Source organism: Heptranchias perlo, chromosome X (assembly GCF_035084215.1).
Source record: "Heptranchias perlo isolate sHepPer1 chromosome X, sHepPer1.hap1, whole genome shotgun sequence".
Lineage (NCBI taxonomy): Eukaryota > Metazoa > Chordata > Chondrichthyes > Hexanchiformes > Hexanchidae > Heptranchias > Heptranchias perlo.
This window is the reverse complement of record NC_090370.1, coordinates 11,635,631-11,658,490: the sequence shown is the minus strand read 5'-3', so window position 1 is coordinate 11,658,490 and position 22,860 is coordinate 11,635,631. Positions and strand designations below refer to the sequence as shown.

General features: G+C 35.8%; 1 protein-coding gene across 4 annotated transcripts in view; it reads right to left on the bottom strand.

Moving 5' to 3' along the window:
* The window catches only part of LOC137307273 (rho guanine nucleotide exchange factor 25-like), a 279,817-nt gene that overhangs the window by 69,760 nt on the left and 187,197 nt on the right, over positions 1–22,860 (bottom strand). For 3 of the 4 annotated variants that reach the window (XM_067976714.1, XM_067976716.1, XM_067976717.1), the window contains one exon: positions 468–596. The exons of the other annotated variant lie outside the window; for it this stretch is intronic. In XM_067976714.1, coding sequence (XP_067832815.1) covers positions 468–596 — 129 coding nt within the window. The remainder of the gene's footprint in view (positions 1–467; positions 597–22,860) is intronic. 4 annotated transcript variants of the gene reach the window in all.

Genomic DNA, 22,860 nt, shown 5'->3' with positions numbered 1-22,860 from the left:
TATGAAACCTGGATCAGGTCTCTCAATAAATTTTTTTTTCCCCCAATGAGAAAGACTCCAGCTGCTCTTCATTACTGATTGACTTAATACCTGCTATCAGTCTGATTGTCTTTTCCTTGAGTCCTTTTGTAATACTGATGGCCGACACAGAACTCAAAAGTGTCGTCTTGCCAATGTTTTATAAAGTACCAATTTAGCTTCCTTAGACTTCTACACCCCCAATTGTAACATTTTCAGTTGTTAACTGGCGTTCCTCATTTTGTTTCTGATGCACCTTATTGGATGGATTTTTCCCCATGGTATTCTGTGCTGTCTCCTTATATTTAATAATACAAGAGCAATACATCATTTGTTGACATGTTTAAAACTGATTGTCCACCAACACTAATTGTGTGGATAGTCTACAGTGCAAACCAAGCCACTCTAATGACCAAGGAAAGAAGATGAAAATTACATCGAAGACTTACTGCAGTATCCTGTCCTTCCACCTCCTTCCTTAAGACATCGGTAAGAATCGAAGATGACTCTGGAATTACATCTGTTACCCATTCATCCCTGGATAACCTGCGGCTTAGTGACCCGTCCTTCCATCCTTTCTGTCAAGAACAACAATGGAGAATAACAATTTGATAATTTCAAGTTTGAGTATTGTAGGGCTGATTCCATGGTCCAAAGGTCCCAGTGGGAAGCCATGCTCCCACGGAGCAAATGGTGAGAAGTCACAGGAGCGTACCCCATGATTTTCCGTCCATTAAATTTAGTGGACAGGAAATCACAGACGACATGCCCGCAATTTCCCACGAAGCATTTCGTTCCAGTGCATCTCCATGGTGGAAGCGTAGGATTGTGGAAGCAGCACTTGTGCTGATTGCTTTATTTCGCTGCAACCATTTTGAACGCTTCTTGGTCACAGCACATTGAGATGATGTGTTATAATAATCACAGGTCAGTGACTATCTCATAATAAGATGATGTGTTATAATAATCACAGGTCAGAGACTATCTCATAATAAGATGATGTGTTATAATAATCACAGGTCAGTGAATATCTCACAGTAAGATGATATATTATAATATTCACAGGTCAGAGACTATCTCACAGTAAGATGATGTATTATAATAATCACAGGTCAGAGACTATCTCACAGTAAGATGATGTATTATAATATTCACAGGTCAGTGAATATCTCACAGTAAGATGATGTATTATAATATTCACAGGTCAGAGACTATCTCACAGTAAGATGATGTATTATAATATTCACAGGTCAGAGACTATCTCACAGTAAGATGATGTATTATAATATTCACAGGTCAGTAAATATCTCACAATAAGATGATGTATTATAATATTCACAGGTCAGAGACTATCTCACAATAAGATGATGTATTATAATATTCACAGGTCAGAGACTATCTCACAGTAAGATGATGTATTATAATATTCACAGGTCAGTGAATATCTCACAGTAAGATGATGTATTATAATATCCACAGGTCAGAGACTATCTCACAGTAAGATGATGTATTATAATATTCACAGGTCAGAGACTATCTCACAGTAAGATGATGTATTATAATATTCACAGGTCAGAGACTATCTCACAGTAAGATGATGTATTATAATATTCACAGGTCAGAGACTATCTCACAGTAAGATGATGCATTATAATATTCACATGTCAGTGAATATCTCACAGTAAGATGATGTATTATAATAATCACAGGTCAGTGAATATCTCACAATAAGATGATGTATTATAATAATCACAGGTCAGAGACTATCTCACAGTAAGATGATGTATTATAATATTCACAGGTCAGTGAATATCTCACAATAAGATGATGTATTATAATATTCACAGGTCAGTGAATATCTCACAATAAGATGATGTATTATAATAAGCACAGGTCAGTGAATATCTCACAATAAGATGATGTATTATAATATTCACAGGTCAGTGAATATCTCACAGTAAGATGATGTATTATAATATTCACAGGTCAGAGACTATCTCACAGTAAGATGATGTATTATAATATTCACAGGTCAGAGACTATCTCACAGTAAGATGATGTATTATAATAAGCACAGGTCAGAGACTATCTCACAATAAGATGATGTATTATAATAAGCACAGGTCAGAGACTATCTCACAGTAAGATGATGTATTATAATATTCACAGGTCAGAGACTATCTCACAGTAAGATGATGTATTATAATATTCACAGGTCAGTGAATATCTCATAATAAGATGATGTATTATAATATTCACAGGTCAGTGAATATCTGACCTGTGCTTATTATAATACATCATCTTATTAGATGATGTATTATAATAAGCACAGGTCAGAGACTATCTCACAGTAAGATGATGTATTATAATATTCACAGGTCAGAGACTATCTCACAGTAAGATGATGTATTATAATATTCACAGGTCAGAGACTATCTCACAGTAAGATGATGTATTATAATATTCACAGGTCAGAGACTATCTCACAGTAAGATGATGTATTATAATATTCACAGGTCAGAGACTATCTCACAATAAGATGATGTATTATAATATTCACAGGTCAGAGACTATCTCACAGTAAGATGATGTATTATAATATTCACAGGTCAGAGACTATCTCACAGTAAGATGATGTATTATAATATTCACAGGTCAGTGAATATCTCATAATAAGATGATGTATTATAATATTCACAGGTCAGTGAATATCTCATAATATGATGATGTATTATAATATTCACAGGTCAGTGAATATCTCACAATAAGATGATGTATTATAATATTCACAGGTCAGAGACTATCTCACAGTAAGATGATGTATTATAATATTCACAGGTCAGTAAATATCTCACAGTAAGATGATGTATTATAATATTCACAGGTCAGAGACTATCTCACAGTAAGATGATGTATTATAATATTCACAGGTCAGTAAATATCTCACAATAAGATGATGTATTATAATATTCACAGGTCAGAGACTATCTCACAGTAAGATGATGTATTATAATAAGCACAGGTCAGAGACGATCTCACAGTAAGATGATGTATTATAATATTCACAGGTCAGAGACTATCTCACAGTAAGATGATGTATTATAATATTCACAGGTCAGTAAATATCTCACAATAAGATGATGTATTATAATATTCACAGGTCAGAGACGATCTCACAGTAAGATGATGTATTATAATAAGCACAGGTCAGAGACGATCTCACAGTAAGATGATGTATTATAATATTCACAGGTCAGAGACTATCTCACAGTAAGATGATGTATTATAATATTCACAGGTCAGTGAAGATCTCACAGTAAGATGATGTATTATAATATTCACAGGTCAGAGACTATCTCACAGTAAGATGATGTATTATAATATTCACAGGTCAGAGACTATCTCACAATAAGATGATGTATTATAATATTCACAGGTCAGTGAATATCTCACAGTAAGATGATGTATTATAATATTCACAGGTCAGAGACTATCTCACAGTAAGATGATGTATTATAATATTCACAGGTCAGTGAATATCTCACAGTAAGATGATGTATTATAATGAGCACAGGTCAGAGACTATCTCACAGTAAGATGATGTATTATAATATTCACAGGTCAGTGAATATCTCACAGTAAGATGATGTATTATAATATTCACAGGTCAGTAAATATCTCACAATAAGATGATGTGTTATAATATTCACAGGTCAGTGAATATCTCACAGTAAGATGATGTATTATAATATTCACAGGTCAGAGACTATCTCACAGTAAGATGATGCATTATAATATTCACAGGTCAGTAAATATCTCACAATAAGATGATGTATTATAATAGTCACAGGTCAGTGACTATCTCACAGTAAGATGATGTATTATAATATTCACAGGTCAGAGACTATCTCATAATAAGATGATGTATTATAATATTCACAGGTCAGAGACTATCTCACAGTAAGATGATGTATTATAATATTCACAGGTCAGTGAATATCTCACAATAAGATGATGTATTATAATATTCACAGGTCAGAGACTATCTCATAATGAGATGATGTATTATAATATTCACAGGTCAGTGAATATCTCACAGTAAGATGATGTATTATAATATTCACAGGTCAGTAAATATCTCACAGTAAGATGATGTATTATAATATTCACAGGTCAGAGACTATCTCACAGTAAGATGATGTGTTATCATATTCACAGGTCAGTGACTATCTCACAGTAAGATGATGTATTATAATATTCACAGGTCAGAGACTATCTCACAGTAAGATGATGTATTATAATATTCACAGGTCAGAGACTATCTCACAATAAGATGATGTATTATAATATTCACAGGTCAGTGAATATCTCACAATAAGATGATGTATTATAATATTCACAGGTCAGAGACTATCTCACAGTAAGATGATGTATTATAATATTCACAGGTCAGTGAATATCTCACAATAAGATGATGTATTATAATATTCACAGGTCAGTGAATATCTCATAATAAGATGATGTATTATAATATTCACAGGTCAGAGACTATCTCACAGTAAGATGATGTATTATAATAAGCACAGGTCAGTGAATATCTCACAGTAAGATGATGTATTATAATATTCACAGGTCAGTGAATATCTCACAGTAAGATGATGTATTATAATATTCACAGGTCAGAGACTATCTCACAGTAAGATGATGTATTATAATATTCACAGGTCAGAGACTATCTCACAGTAAGATGATGTATTATAATATTCACAGGTCAGAGACTATCTCACAGTAAGATGATGTATTATAATATTCACAGGTCAGTGACTATCTCACAGTAAGATGATGTATTATAATATTCACAGGTCAGTGACTATCTCACAGTAAGATGATGTATTATAATATTCACAGGTCAGTGAAGATCTCACAGTAAGATGATGTACTATAATATTCACAGGTCAGAGACTATCTCACAGTAAGATGATGTATTATAATATTCACAGGTCAGTGACTATCTCACAGTAAGATGATGTATTATAATATTCACAGGTCAGAGACTATCTCACAGTAAGATGATGTATTATAATATTCACAGGTCAGAGACTATCTCACAATAAGATGATGTATTATAATAAGCACAGGTCAGAGACTATCTCACAGTAAGATGATGTATTATAATATTCACAGGTCAGAGACTATCTCACAGTAAGATGATGTATTATAATATTCACAGGTCAGAGACTATCTCACAATAAGATGATGTATTATAATAAGCACAGGTCAGAGACTATCTCACAGTAAGATGATGTATTATAATATTCACAGGTCAGAGACTATCTCACAGTAAGATGATGTATTATAATATTCACAGGTCAGAGACTATCTCACAATAAGATGATGTGTTATAATATTCACAGGTCAGAGACTATCTCACAGTAAGATGATGTACTATAATATTCACAGGTCAGAGACTATCTCACAGTAAGATGATGTATTATAATATTCACAGGTCAGTGACTATCTCACAGTAAGATGATGTATTATAATATTCACAGGTCAGAGACTATCTCACAGTAAGATGATGTATTATAATATTCACAGGTCAGAGACTATCTCACAGTAAGATGATGTATTATAATATTCACAGGTCAGAGACTATCTCACAATAAGATGATGTATTATAATATTCACAGGTCAGAGACTATCTCACAGTAAGATGATGTATTATAATATTCACAGGTCAGAGACTATCTCACAATAAGATGATGTATTATAATATTCACAGGTCAGAGACTATCTCACAATAAGATGATGTATTATAATAAGCACAGGTCAGTGAATATCTCACAATAAGATGATGTATTATAATATTCACAGGTCAGTGAATATCTCACAATAAGATGATGTATTATAATATTCACAGGTCAGAGACTATCTCCCAGTAAGATGATGTATTATAATATTCACAGGTCAGAGACTATCTCACAGTAAGATGATGTATTATAATATTCACAGGTCAGAGACTATCTCACAGTAAGATGATGTATTATAATATTCACAGGTCAGTGAATATCTCACAATAAGATGATGTATTATAATATTCACAGGTCAGTGAATATCTCACAGTAAGATGATGTATTATAATATTCACAGGTCAGTGAATATCTCACAGTAAGATGATGTATTATAATATTCACAGGTCAGTGAATATCTCACAGTAAGATGATGTATTATAATATTCACAGGTCAGTGAATATCTCACAATAAGATGATGTGTTATAATATTCACAGGTCAGTGACTATCTCACAATAAGATGATGTGTTATAATATTCACAGGTCAGTGAATATCTCACAGTAAGATGATGTATTATAATATTCACAGGTCAGTGAATATCTCACAATAAGATGATGTGTTATAATATTCACAGGTCAGTGAATATCTCACAGTAAGATGATGTATTATAATATTCACAGGTCAGAGACTATCTCACAATAAGATGATGTATTATAATATTCACAGGTCAGAGACTATCTCACAATAAGATGATGTATTATAATATTCACAGGTCAGAGACTATCTCACAGTAAGATGATGTATTATAATATTCACAGGTCAGAGACTATCTCACAGTAAGATGATGTATTATAATATTCACAGGTCAGAGACTATCTCACAGTAAGATGATGTATTATAATATTCACAGGTCAGTGACTATCTCACAGTAAGATGATGTATTATAATATTCACAGGTCAGAGACTATCTCACAGTAAGATGATGTATTATAATATTCACAGGTCAGTGACTATCTCACAGTAAGATGATGTGTTATAATATTCACAGGTCAGAGACTATCTCACGATAAGATGATGTATTATAATATTCACAGGTCAGAGACTATCTCATAATAAGATGATGTATTATAATATTCACAGGTCAGAGACTATCTCACATAAGATGATGTATTATAATATTCACAGGTCAGTGAATATCTCACAGTAAGATGATGTATTATAATATTCACAGGTCAGTGAATATCTCACAATAAGATGATGTATTATAATATTCACAGGTCAGTGAATATCTCACAATAAGATGATGTATTATAATATTCACAGGTCAGTGAATATCTCACAGTAAGATGATGTATTATAATATTCACAGGTCAGTGAATATCTCACAGTAAGATGATGTATTATAATATTCACAGGTCAGTGAATATCTCACAATAAGATGATGTATTATAATATTCACAGGTCAGAGACTATCTCACAGTAAGATGATGTATTATAATAGTCACAGGTCAGTGACTATCTCACAGTAAGATGATGTATTATAATATTCACAGGTCAGAGACTATCTCATAATAAGATGATGTATTATAATATTCACAGGTCAGAGACTATCTCACAGTAAGATGATGTATTATAATATTCACAGGTCAGAGACTATCTCACAATAAGATGATGTATTATAATATTCACAGGTCAGTGAATATCTCACAGTAAGATGATGTATTATAATATTCACAGGTCAGAGACTATCTCACAGTAAGATGATGTATTATAATATTCACAGGTCAGAGACTATCTCACAATAAGATGATGTATTATAATAAGCACAGGTCAGAGACTATCTCACAGTAAGATGATGTATTATAATATTCACAGGTCAGAGACTATCTCACAGTAAGATGATGTATTATAATATTCACAGGTCAGAGACTATCTCACAATAAGATGATGTATTATAATAAGCACAGGTCAGAGACTATCTCACAGTAAGATGATGTATTATAATATTCACAGGTCAGAGACTATCTCACAGTAAGATGATGTATTATAATATTCACAGGTCAGAGACTATCTCACAATAAGATGATGTGTTATAATATTCACAGGTCAGAGACTATCTCACAGTAAGATGATGTACTATAATATTCACAGGTCAGAGACTATCTCACAGTAAGATGATGTATTATAATATTCACAGGTCAGTGACTATCTCACAGTAAGATGATGTATTATAATATTCACAGGTCAGAGACTATCTCACAGTAAGATGATGTATTATCATATTCACAGGTCAGAGACTATCTCACAGTAAGATGATGTATTATAATATTCACAGGTCAGAGACTATCTCACAATAAGATGATGTATTATAATATTCACAGGTCAGAGACTATCTCACAGTAAGATGATGTATTATAATATTCACAGGTCAGAGACTATCTCACAATAAGATGATGTATTATAATATTCACAGGTCAGAGACTATCTCACAATAAGATGATGTATTATAATAAGCACAGGTCAGTGAATATCTCACAATAAGATGATGTATTATAATATTCACAGGTCAGTGAATATCTCACAATAAGATGATGTATTATAATATTCACAGGTCAGAGACTATCTCCCAGTAAGATGATGTATTATAATATTCACAGGTCAGAGACTATCTCACAGTAAGATGATGTATTATAATATTCACAGGTCAGAGACTATCTCACAGTAAGATGATGTATTATAATATTCACAGGTCAGTGAATATCTCACAATAAGATGATGTATTATAATATTCACAGGTCAGTGAATATCTCACAGTAAGATGATGTATTATAATATTCACAGGTCAGTGAATATCTCACAGTAAGATGATGTATTATAATATTCACAGGTCAGTGAATATCTCACAGTAAGATGATGTATTATAATATTCACAGGTCAGTGAATATCTCACAATAAGATGATGTGTTATAATATTCACAGGTCAGTGACTATCTCACAATAAGATGATGTGTTATAATATTCACAGGTCAGTGAATATCTCACAGTAAGATGATGTATTATAATATTCACAGGTCAGTGAATATCTCACAATAAGATGATGTGTTATAATATTCACAGGTCAGTGAATATCTCACAGTAAGATGATGTATTATAATATTCACAGGTCAGAGACTATCTCACAATAAGATGATGTATTATAATATTCACAGGTCAGAGACTATCTCACAATAAGATGATGTATTATAATATTCACAGGTCAGAGACTATCTCACAGTAAGATGATGTATTATAATATTCACAGGTCAGAGACTATCTCACAGTAAGATGATGTATTATAATATTCACAGGTCAGAGACTATCTCACAATAAGATGATGTATTATAATATTCACAGGTCAGTGAATATCTCACAGTAAGATGATGTATTATAATATTCACAGGTCAGAGACTATCTCACAGTAAGATGATGTATTATAATATTCACAGGTCAGAGACTATCTCACAATAAGATGATGTATTATAATAAGCACAGGTCAGAGACTATCTCACAGTAAGATGATGTATTATAATATTCACAGGTCAGAGACTATCTCACAGTAAGATGATGTATTATAATATTCACAGGTCAGAGACTATCTCACAATAAGATGATGTGTTATAATATTCACAGGTCAGAGACTATCTCACAGTAAGATGATGTACTATAATATTCACAGGTCAGAGACTATCTCACAGTAAGATGATGTATTATAATATTCACAGGTCAGTGACTATCTCACAGTAAGATGATGTATTATAATATTCACAGGTCAGAGACTATCTCACAGTAAGATGATGTATTATAATATTCACAGGTCAGAGACTATCTCACAGTAAGATGATGTATTATAATATTCACAGGTCAGAGACTATCTCACAATAAGATGATGTATTATAATATTCACAGGTCAGAGACTATCTCACAGTAAGATGATGTATTATAATATTCACAGGTCAGAGACTATCTCACAATAAGATGATGTATTATAATATTCACAGGTCAGAGACTATCTCACAATAAGATGATGTATTATAATAAGCACAGGTCAGTGAATATCTCACAATAAGATGATGTATTATAATATTCACAGGTCAGTGAATATCTCACAATAAGATGATGTATTATAATATTCACAGGTCAGAGACTATCTCCCAGTAAGATGATGTATTATAATATTCACAGGTCAGAGACTATCTCACAGTAAGATGATGTATTATAATATTCACAGGTCAGAGACTATCTCACAGTAAGATGATGTATTATAATATTCACAGGTCAGTGAATATCTCACAATAAGATGATGTATTATAATATTCACAGGTCAGTGAATATCTCACAGTAAGATGATGTATTATAATATTCACAGGTCAGTGAATATCTCACAGTAAGATGATGTATTATAATATTCACAGGTCAGTGAATATCTCACAGTAAGATGATGTATTATAATATTCACAGGTCAGTGAATATCTCACAATAAGATGATGTGTTATAATATTCACAGGTCAGTGACTATCTCACAATAAGATGATGTGTTATAATATTCACAGGTCAGTGAATATCTCACAGTAAGATGATGTATTATAATATTCACAGGTCAGTGAATATCTCACAATAAGATGATGTGTTATAATATTCACAGGTCAGTGAATATCTCACAGTAAGATGATGTATTATAATATTCACAGGTCAGAGACTATCTCACAATAAGATGATGTATTATAATATTCACAGGTCAGAGACTATCTCACAATAAGATGATGTATTATAATATTCACAGGTCAGAGACTATCTCACAGTAAGATGATGTATTATAATATTCACAGGTCAGAGACTATCTCACAGTAAGATGATGTATTATAATATTCACAGGTCAGAGACTATCTCACAGTAAGATGATGTATTATAATATTCACAGGTCAGTGACTATCTCACAGTAAGATGATGTATTATAATATTCACAGGTCAGAGACTATCTCACAGTAAGATGATGTATTATAATATTCACAGGTCAGTGACTATCTCACAGTAAGATGATGTGTTATAATATTCACAGGTCAGAGACTATCTCACAATAAGATGATGTATTATAATATTCACAGGTCAGAGACTATCTCATAATAAGATGATGTATTATAATATTCACAGGTCAGAGACTATCTCACATAAGATGATGTATTATAATATTCACAGGTCAGTGAATATCTCACAGTAAGATGATGTATTATAATATTCACAGGTCAGTGAATATCTCACAATAAGATGATGTATTATAATATTCACAGGTCAGTGAATATCTCACAATAAGATGATGTATTATAATATTCACAGGTCAGTGAATATCTCACAGTAAGATGATGTATTATAATATTCACAGGTCAGTGAATATCTCACAGTAAGATGATGTATTATAATATTCACAGGTCAGTGAATATCTCACAATAAGATGATGTATTATAATATTCACAGGTCAGAGACTATCTCACAGTAAGATGATGTATTATAATAGTCACAGGTCAGTGACTATCTCACAGTAAGATGATGTATTATAATATTCACAGGTCAGAGACTATCTCATAATAAGATGATGTATTATAATATTCACAGGTCAGAGACTATCTCACAGTAAGATGATGTATTATAATATTCACAGGTCAGAGACTATCTCACAATAAGATGATGTATTATAATATTCACAGGTCAGTGAATATCTCACAGTAAGATGATGTATTATAATATTCACAGGTCAGAGACTATCTCACAGTAAGATGATGTATTATAATATTCACAGGTCAGAGACTATCTCACAATAAGATGATGTATTATAATATTCACAGGTCAGTGAATATCTCACAATAAGATGATGTATTATAATATTCACAGGTCAGAGACTATCTCCCAGTAAGATGATGTATTATAATATTCACAGGTCAGAGACTATCTCACAGTAAGATGATGTATTATAATATTCACAGGTCAGAGACTATCTCACAGTAAGATGATGTATTATAATATTCACAGGTCAGTGAATATCTCACAATAAGATGATGTATTATAATATTCACAGGTCAGTGAATATCTCACAGTAAGATGATGTATTATAATATTCACAGGTCAGTGAATATCTCACAGTAAGATGATGTATTATAATATTCACAGGTCAGTGAATATCTCACAGTAAGATGATGTATTATAATATTCACAGGTCAGTGAATATCTCACAATAAGATGATGTGTTATAATATTCACAGGTCAGTGACTATCTCACAATAAGATGATGTGTTATAATATTCACAGGTCAGTGAATATCTCACAGTAAGATGATGTATTATAATATTCACAGGTCAGTGAATATCTCACAATAAGATGATGTGTTATAATATTCACAGGTCAGTGAATATCTCACAGTAAGATGATGTATTATAATATTCACAGGTCAGAGACTATCTCACAATAAGATGATGTATTATAATATTCACAGGTCAGAGACTATCTCACAATAAGATGATGTATTATAATATTCACAGGTCAGAGACTATCTCACAGTAAGATGATGTATTATAATATTCACAGGTCAGAGACTATCTCACAGTAAGATGATGTATTATAATATTCACAGGTCAGAGACTATCTCACAGTAAGATGATGTATTATAATATTCACAGGTCAGAGACTATCTCACAGTAAGATGATGTATTATAATATTCACAGGTCAGAGACTATCTCACAATAAGATGATGTATTATAATATTCACAGGTCAGAGACTATCTCACAATAAGATGATGTATTATAATAAGCACAGGTCAGTGAATATCTCACAATAAGATGATGTATTATAATATTCACAGGTCAGTGAATATCTCACAATAAGATGATGTATTATAATATTCACAGGTCAGAGACTATCTCCCAGTAAGATGATGTATTATAATATTCACAGGTCAGAGACTATCTCACAGTAAGATGATGTATTATAATATTCACAGGTCAGAGACTATCTCACAGTAAGATGATGTATTATAATATTCACAGGTCAGTGAATATCTCACAATAAGATGATGTATTATAATATTCACAGGTCAGTGAATATCTCACAGTAAGATGATGTATTATAATATTCACAGGTCAGTGAATATCTCACAGTAAGATGATGTATTATAATATTCACAGGTCAGTGAATATCTCACAGTAAGATGATGTATTATAATATTCACAGGTCAGTGAATATCTCACAATAAGATGATGTGTTATAATATTCACAGGTCAGTGACTATCTCACAATAAGATGATGTGTTATAATATTCACAGGTCAGTGAATATCTCACAGTAAGATGATGTATTATAATATTCACAGGTCAGTGAATATCTCACAATAAGATGATGTGTTATAATATTCACAGGTCAGTGAATATCTCACAGTAAGATGATGTATTATAATATTCACAGGTCAGAGACTATCTCACAATAAGATGATGTATTATAATATTCACAGGTCAGAGACTATCTCACAATAAGATGATGTATTATAATATTCACAGGTCAGAGACTATCTCACAGTAAGATGATGTATTATAATATTCACAGGTCAGAGACTATCTCACAGTAAGATGATGTATTATAATATTCACAGGTCAGAGACTATCTCACAGTAAGATGATGTATTATAATATTCACAGGTCAGTGACTATCTCACAGTAAGATGATGTATTATAATATTCACAGGTCAGAGACTATCTCACAGTAAGATGATGTATTATAATATTCACAGGTCAGTGACTATCTCACAGTAAGATGATGTGTTATAATATTCACAGGTCAGAGACTATCTCACAATAAGATGATGTATTATAATATTCACAGGTCAGAGACTATCTCATAATAAGATGATGTATTATAATATTCACAGGTCAGAGACTATCTCACATAAGATGATGTATTATAATATTCACAGGTCAGTGAATATCTCACAGTAAGATGATGTATTATAATATTCACAGGTCAGTGAATATCTCACAATAAGATGATGTATTATAATATTCACAGGTCAGTGAATATCTCACAATAAGATGATGTATTATAATATTCACAGGTCAGTGAATATCTCACAGTAAGATGATGTATTATAATATTCACAGGTCAGTGAATATCTCACAGTAAGATGATGTATTATAATATTCACAGGTCAGTGAATATCTCACAATAAGATGATGTATTATAATATTCACAGGTCAGAGACTATCTCACAGTAAGATGATGTATTATAATAGTCACAGGTCAGTGACTATCTCACAGTAAGATGATGTATTATAATATTCACAGGTCAGAGACTATCTCATAATAAGATGATGTATTATAATATTCACAGGTCAGAGACTATCTCACAGTAAGATGATGTATTATAATATTCACAGGTCAGAGACTATCTCACAATAAGATGATGTATTATAATATTCACAGGTCAGTGAATATCTCACAGTAAGATGATGTATTATAATATTCACAGGTCAGAGACTATCTCACAGTAAGATGATGTATTATAATATTCACAGGTCAGAGACTATCTCACAATAAGATGATGTATTATAATAAGCACAGGTCAGAGACTATCTCACAGTAAGATGATGTATTATAATATTATGAGATAGTCTCTGACCTGTGAATATTATAATACATCATCTTACTGTGAGATAGTCTCTGACCTGTGAATATTATAATACATCATCTTACTGTGAGATAGTCTCTGACCTGTGAATATTATAATACATCATCTTATTATGAGATAGTCTCTGACCTGTGAATATTATAATACATCATCTTACTGTGAGATAGTCTCTGACCTGTGAATATTATAATACATCATCTTATTATGAGATAGTCTCTGACCTGTGAATATTATAATACATCATCTTACTGTGAGATAGTCACTGACCTGTGACTATTATAATACATCATCTTACTGTGAGATATTCACTGACCTGTGATTATTATAATACATCATCTAATTATGAGATAGTCTCTGACCTGTGAATATTATAATACATCATCTTACTGTGAGATAGTCTCTGACCTGTGAATATTATAATACATCATCTTACTGTGAGATAGTCTCTGACCTGTGAATATTATAATACATCATCTTACTGTGAGATAGTCTCTGACCTGTGAATATTATAATACATCATCTTACTGTGAGATAGTCTCTGACCTGTGAATATTATAATACATCATCTTATTGTGAGATAGTCTCTGACCTGTGAATATTATAATACATCATCTTATTATGAGATAGTCTCTGACCTGTGAATAAGATGATGTATTATAATATTCACAGGTCAGTGACTATCTCACAATAAGATGATGTATTATAATATTCACAGGTCAGAGACTATCTCACAGTAAGATGATGTATTATAATATTCACAGGTCAGAGACTATCTCACAGTAAGATGATGTATTATAATATTCACAGGTCAGAGACTATCTCACAATAAGATGATGTATTATAATATTCACAGGTCAGAGACTATCTCACAATAAGATGATGTATTATAATATTCACAGGTCAGTGAATATCTCACAGTAAGGTGATGTATTATAATATTCACAGGTCAGTGAATATCTCACAGTAAGATGATGTATTATAATATTCACAGGTCAGTGAATATCTCACAATAAGATGATGTATTATAATATTCACAGGTCAGTGAATATCTCACAATAAGATGATGTATTATAATATTCACAGGTCAGTGAATATCTCACAGTAAGATGATGTATTATAATATTCACAGGTCAGTGAATATCTCACAGTAAGATGATGTATTATAATATTCACAGGTCAGTGAATATCTCACAATAAGATGATGTGTTATAATATTCACAGGTCAGTGACTATCTCACAGTAAGATGATGTATTATAATATTCACAGGTCAGAGACTATCTCACAGTAAGATGATGTATTATAATATTCACAGGTCAGAGACTATCTCACAGTAAGATGATGTATTATAATATTCACAGGTCAGAGACTATCTCACAGTCAGATGATGTATTATAATATTCACAGGTCAGAGACTATCTCACAGTAAGATGATGTATTATAATATTCACAGGTCAGAGACTATCTCACAGTAAGATGATGTATTATAATATTCACAGGTCAGAGACTATCTCACAATAAGATGATGTATTATAATATTCACAGGTCAGTAAATATCTCACAGTAAGATGATGTATTATAATATTCACAGGTCAGAGACTGTCTCATAATCAGATATGTATTATAATATTCACAGGTCAGAGACTGTCACACGATAAGATGATGTATTATTATATTCACAGGTCAGAGACTATTCTACTTTTGCATGATTGATTTTAATATTCAGAGGTCAGTGACTATATTACTGTAACATGGCTTATTATATTATTCAGAGGTCAGTGACTATATCACTGTATCTTGATTCATTATAATATTCAGAGGTCATTGACTATATTACTGTAATATGATTCATTATAATATTCTGAGGTCAGTGACTACATTACAATAAACATGTTGTACTATATTATTCACTGGGCAATGACTATCTCAGTAAGTGCCTATTTTGGCAAACCTGACTGTAATATAAATATTTTGATGTCTACTCTGGTTTAACATGATTCATTGCTTTTCAGTGCAACTGTCTGTTCTTACCAAGTGTTGCCATAACAGCATAAAATAATTTGATTATCTTAGTGACAGCCGTTGACTGTACAGCTAACATTCATTGATTATTAAGAGTTTACAGTTAATAAGGTGTGACCATGTTATTGGCTGTGACAGACACCCAAGGGTGGACTTTCCAATCACTTACACCCAAATAACTGTTTTAAATTGGGCTTCACTAAACAGGAAAAATGGGTGGAGATTGTTACGGAAGATTTCTTCCCGTTCAGCTCCGCGGTCCAATTTTCAACTCGAGTTGTGAACTGGCGCCAGAAGTGCCTGTTAGCTTGCGGGCAAGATTTTAAAATTGGTACTCATTGACATCAGATGTTCCCGCTTTCACGCGATATTTCTGCTGCTTCAGCAACAACAACAACTTGCATTTATATAGCGCCTTTAATGTAGTAAAACGTCCCAAGGTGCTTCACAGGAGCGATTATCAAACAAAATTTGACACTGAGCCACATAAGGAGATATTAGGACAGGTGACCAAAAGCTTGGTCAAAGAGGTAGGTTTTGAGGAGCGTCTGAAAGGAGGAGAGAGAGGTAGAGAGGTTTGAGGAGAGAATTTCAGAGCTTAGGGTCTAGGCAGCTGAAGGCACGGCCGTCAGTGGTGGAGCAATTAAAATTGGGGACGCGCAAGAGACAAGAATTGGAGGAGCGCAGAGATCTTGAAGGATTGTAGGTCTGGAGGAGGTTACAGAGATAGGGAGGGGGTGAGACCATGGAGAGATTTGAAAACAAAGATGAGAATTTTAAAAACAAAGCGTTCCCAGACCGGGAGCCAAAGTAGGTCAGCGAGCACTGGGGTGACGGGTGAATGGGACTTGGTGTGAGTTAGGATACCGGCAGCAGAGTTTTGGATGAGCTCAAGTTTATGGAGGGTGGAAGATGGGAGGCCGGCCAGGAGAGCATTGGAATAGTCACGTCTGGAGGTAACAAAGGCATGGATGAGGGTTTCAGCAGCAGGTGAGCTGAGGCAGGGGCAGAGATGGGCGATGTTACGGAAATGGAAGTAGGCGGTCAATGATCAAGCGACTACTATTTATGGGACTACCATTTGAAGAGCCCGGTAGTTAGATCTGTAATAGCATTTTGAGGTGATTTCTGAACCTGCTTCCTTTGTTTCTTTCCTGTTCGCAACTAGTTGGTCAGGAGGCTTTGGGCCTAGTGCGCTGTCCCAATCAGTCAGCTGCCCGAAAACCGCACAGAGGGAAAATCTACTTCGAAGTTTGTAATTCACTGAGACACCAGGGTCAACTTTACAAATGTGTATTCTGAGTATGAAGCCTTGACCCCTTCCAGCAGATATCAGGAAACTGTGTGCCCGGTACGTCCTGACGTCTGGTAGACTAGGCGCCCCCTGTCAGCAGTGGGCATTGGTCGTGTTGTTCCAACTGAGTATGTTCTGCACCTCAGAGTTGATCTCTGTCATTGAAACGGAAGCAAGGGAAAAGTCAAAGCCACACGTAAACGGTGTTTCCACTGTACTACCAGCGACGTTACGGTGGCGGACGGGGAGCAGCAGCAAGTTCTGAGAAAATTCCTACCCTAAGGATGAGGGCAACATGATGCAAGTTTTAACATTGTGAAAGGGCTTGTTGTTTCTGCTGAACCAAGGGAGCGGGAATGGGGACACGATTCCAAGGTAAGGTAGCCAATTGGATACAAAATTGGCTTGACGACAGAAGACAGAGGGTGGTTGTAGAGGGTTGTTTTTCAAACTGGATGCCTGTGTCCAGCGGTGTGCCTCAGGGATTGGTGCTGGGTCCGCTGTTATTTGTTATTTATATTAATGATTTGGATGAGAATTTAGGAGGCATGGTTAGTAAGTTTGCAGATGACACCAAGATTGGTGGCATTGTGGACAGTGAAGAAGGTTATCTAGGATTGCAACGGGATCTTGATAAATTGGGCCAGTGGGCCGATGAATGGCAGATGGAGTTTAATTTAGATAAATGTGAGGTGATGCATTTTGGTAGATCGAATCGGGCCAGGACCTACTCCGTTAATGGTAGGGCGTTGGGGAGAGTTATAGAACAAAGAGATCTGGGAGTACAGATTCATAGCTCCTTGAAAGTGGAGTCACAGGTGGATAGGGTGGTGAAGAAGGCATTCAGCATGCTTGGTTTCATTGGTCAGAACATTGAATGCAGGAGTTGGGATGTCTTGTTGAAGTTGTACAGGGCATTGGTGAGGCCACACTTGGAGTACTGTGTACAGTTCTGGTCACCCTATTATAGAAAGGATATTATTAAACTAGAAAGAGTGCAGAAAAGATTTACGAGGATGCTACCGGGACTTGATGGTTTGACTTACAGGGAGAGGTTAGACAGACTGGGACTTTTTTCCCTGGAGAGTAGGAGGTTAAGGGGAGATCTTATAGAAGTCTATAAAATAATGAGGGGCATAGATAAGATCGATAGTCAAAATCTTTTCCCAAAGGTAGGGGAGTCTATAACGAGGGGGCATAGATTTAAGGTGAGAGGGGAGAGATACAAAAGGGTCCAGAGGGGCAATTTTTTCACTCAAAGGGTGGTGAGTGTCTGGAACGAGCTGCCAGAGGCAGTAGTAGAGGCGGGTACAATTTTGTCTTTTAAAAAGCATTTGGACAGTTACATGGGTAAGATGGGTATCGAGGGATATGGGCCAAGTGCAGGCAATTGGGACTAGCTTAGTGGTATAAACTGGGCGACATGGACATGTTGGGCCGAAGGGCCTGTTTCCATGTTGTAACTTCTATGATTCTATGATTCTATGATACCATAAGCTAGAGTTATTTGGGGAGAAAGTGGTCCTCGCTGTGGCCATTTTCCGGGTGGAAAACAGGGGCAAGAAGGACCAATTTCTGGGTGCAATGTCCTGCACCCGATCTGCGCCTGTGTTAGAGGTGCCATAAGGTTGCCAACCCTCCAGGATTTGAAGATTAATCTCCAGGACACTGTTGTGAGCAACCCAGGAGAAAAATCATAGGGGCATTAAAAACAATTGTGGTTTTTTTCATTTTCTTTGAACACTTCTGTTTATTAGTTTTAAAAATATTGGAGATGGAAGAAAAGATGATTCTTGACTGTTTGATTGACCAATGGCGGGATCGTGGGGGCGGGGCAGTTGGTAGGCAGGTCATGTGATGAAAGCTCCAGGAATACGTTCAACCAGAGTTGGCAACCCTAGGGTGCCAGCATATTGGTAAAGACGGCTTTCCTGGCATCCCTGTGGCCCCCTAAAACAGGATTTAGGCCCCTTGCCTAACCAGCAGCCACCAACAAAAAGGTAAGATTTGTTTGATTATTTACCTTCATGTGGAGCCTCCCAACTCCAAACAACTCCTGAGGGCCCTCCAACTTCTGCCGCATGTTGCCTATTCAGGCCTGAGTACGGGCCTAAACCAATTTCCTGGTCATTGATTTACGAACAAAGTCCTGATTCAGTAGGGGGGAAGGAGATGACAATGGTTTGAGTGAGTCCCCTGCATGTGTACCTAAGTGACAAAGGGACCCAAACAGGCTGACTGGCATTTTCTTGTCCTTACGTTCTTACAGAGAATCACTGTGTGGTTCTGTGTAAAGATCGAACTAGAAGTCATGGACAAGGCACCTGACTCGAAAAAAAGCAACAATGAAGCAAAGTAAACGGAAGGAAGAATTGGTGAATAGAACCATAGATCAATCATAAGATATACTTAAGCTGGAGATAGAAAAGTTACAAAAAGGGTGTGTGTCGAAGGCTGAGGTTCCACGGATGAACAAGGTGATCAGATCGAATTTGAAACTAAAAGAGGAACACTTCGTGATTACGGGGTAAATAATGAAAATGAAAACCATGACAAATATAAAGATTGTAGGAAATCTACAAAAAGGGAAATAAGAGTGGCTGAGGAAAAGTTAACAAAAACGTAATGGGAAAAGGCTTTCTCTTGGCATATTAATAAGGGGATAGTCAAGGTAGGGTTAGGGCCCTAAGGGATGAAGCTTGTCATGGAGGGTGAGGGAATGGCAGAAATCCTAAATAAGTACTTTGCCTCAGTTTTCATGTGGGAGGTGGATATTGAAATGTGGGTGTAGAACTGTTTGTGGACATTATTATTCAAAGAGAAATGGGACTAAATATGTTACTGAAACTGAAGGTAGGCAAATCACCGGGACTTGATGGTTTATATCTGACGATCCAGAGGGAAGCTGGGGAAGAAATAACAGAGGCTGTGACTATAATCTGTGAGGATTGGATGGTGGTAAATTTGAAGCCTCTCTTCAAAAACAAGACGGGGATAATAAAGAAAATATTATATTTATATAGCACTTCATCACAGCCTCAGGATGTCTGGAAGCTCTTTGCAACCGATGAATTACTTTTGAAGTGCAGTCATTGTTGCTGGGTAGGAAACATGGCAGCCAATTTGCGCACAGCAAGATCCCACAAAAGAAAAGAAAGAACTTGCATTTATATAGCGCCTTTCATGACCTCAGGACATCCCAAAGCACTTTACAGCCAACTAAGTACTTCTAAAGTGTGGTCATTGTTATAATATAGGAAACGCAGCAGCTAATTTGCATACAGCAAGATTCCACAAACAGCAATGTGATAATGACCAGCTAATCTGTTTTAGTGATGGTTGAGAAGTAAATATTGGCCAGGACATTGAGGAGAACTTCCCCCACTCCCACAGTGCCATGGGATCATTTCCATCCACCCAAGAGGGCAGACGGGGCCTCGGTTTAATGTCTCATCTGAAAGACAGCACCTCCGACAATGCAGCACTCCCTCAGTTCTACACTGGGAATGTCAGCCTGGATTATGTGCTCAAGTCCTGAGTGGGGTTTGAGCCCACAACCTTCTGACTCTGAGGCGAGAGTGCTACCAACTGAGCAATGGCAGACAACTCAACAGCAAATGGACGACCAGATAGTTTCTTTTTGGTGGTGTTGGTTGTGGGAGAAATATTGGCCAGGACACCGGGGAGAATTCCCCTGCTCTTCTTCGAAATAGTGCCATGTCCACTGGATCCAGCAGATGGGGCCTTGGTTTAATGTCTCATCTGAAAGACGGCAATGTAGTGCTCTCTCACTGGAGTGCCAGCCCAGCTAATGTGCTCTACTCTGGAGTGGTGTTGAACTCACAACCTTCTGACACAGGCAAGAGTGCTACGAACTGGCTCAATTGGATAAGCCAGGAAATTATAGCTCAGTTAGTCTTAGTTTAGTTGTTGGTAATTACTATTAGAGTCTATACTACAGGATGAAATTACTAAGCACTTGAGTTAATCAGGCTGTCTAAAATGTAAGTCGTAAACAATTTTACAACACCAAGTTATAGTCCAACAATTTTATTTGAAATCTACAAGCTTTCGGAGGTTTCCTCCTTCCTCAGGTAAATGTTCAGGAGCTCCTCGAAGCCTACGCATTTATACATATAGAACAATACATGGTGTTTACAGACTGCCCCTGCAACTGCCCGTTGCCAAGGCAATCACCGTGTTCAGACAGAGAGGTGTCACCTACAGAACCCCCGAATACACATTCAACAAAAAAACAAACAGGAAAAAAAAGAGAGAGAGAGAGGCAGAAACATCCGGAAGGCAGAGAAAGCCAGCAAATGACCCGCTATATTAAAAACAGATAGCTTTTGTTCGCTGGTGGGGTAACGTGTAGCGTGACATGAACCCAAGATCCCGGTTGAGGCCGTCCTCATGGGTGCGGAACTTGGCTATCAATTTCTGCTCGACGATTTTGCGTTGTCGTGTGTCTCGAAGGCCGCCTTGGAGAACGCTTACCCGAAGATCGGTGGCTGAATGTCCCTGACTGCTGAAGTGTTCCCCGACTGGGAGGGAACCCTCCTGTCTGGCGATTGTTGCGCGGTGTCCGTTCATCCGTTGTCGCAGTGTCTGCATGGTCTCGCCAATGTACCATGCTCCGGGGCATCCTTTCCTGCAGCGTATGAGGTAGACAACGTTGGCCGAGTCACAGGAGTATGAACCATGCACCTGGTGGGTGGTGTCCTCTCGTGTGATGGTGGTATCTGTGTCGATGATCTGGCATGTCTTGCAGAGGTTACCGTGGCAGGGTTGTGTGGTGTCGTGGACGCTGTTCTCCTGAAAGCTACAGACTTCCCACAAAAACTCAGTACCCACGGACCAGTTGAACCAGGAACACTTCTCACCATGATGGACGTCTCGGCACTCTACACCAGTATCCCCCACGATGACGGCATCGCTGCGACAGCATCAATACTCAACACCAACAACAGCCAATCTCCAGACGCCATCCTACAACTCATCCGCTTCATCCTGGATCACAATGTCTTCACCTTC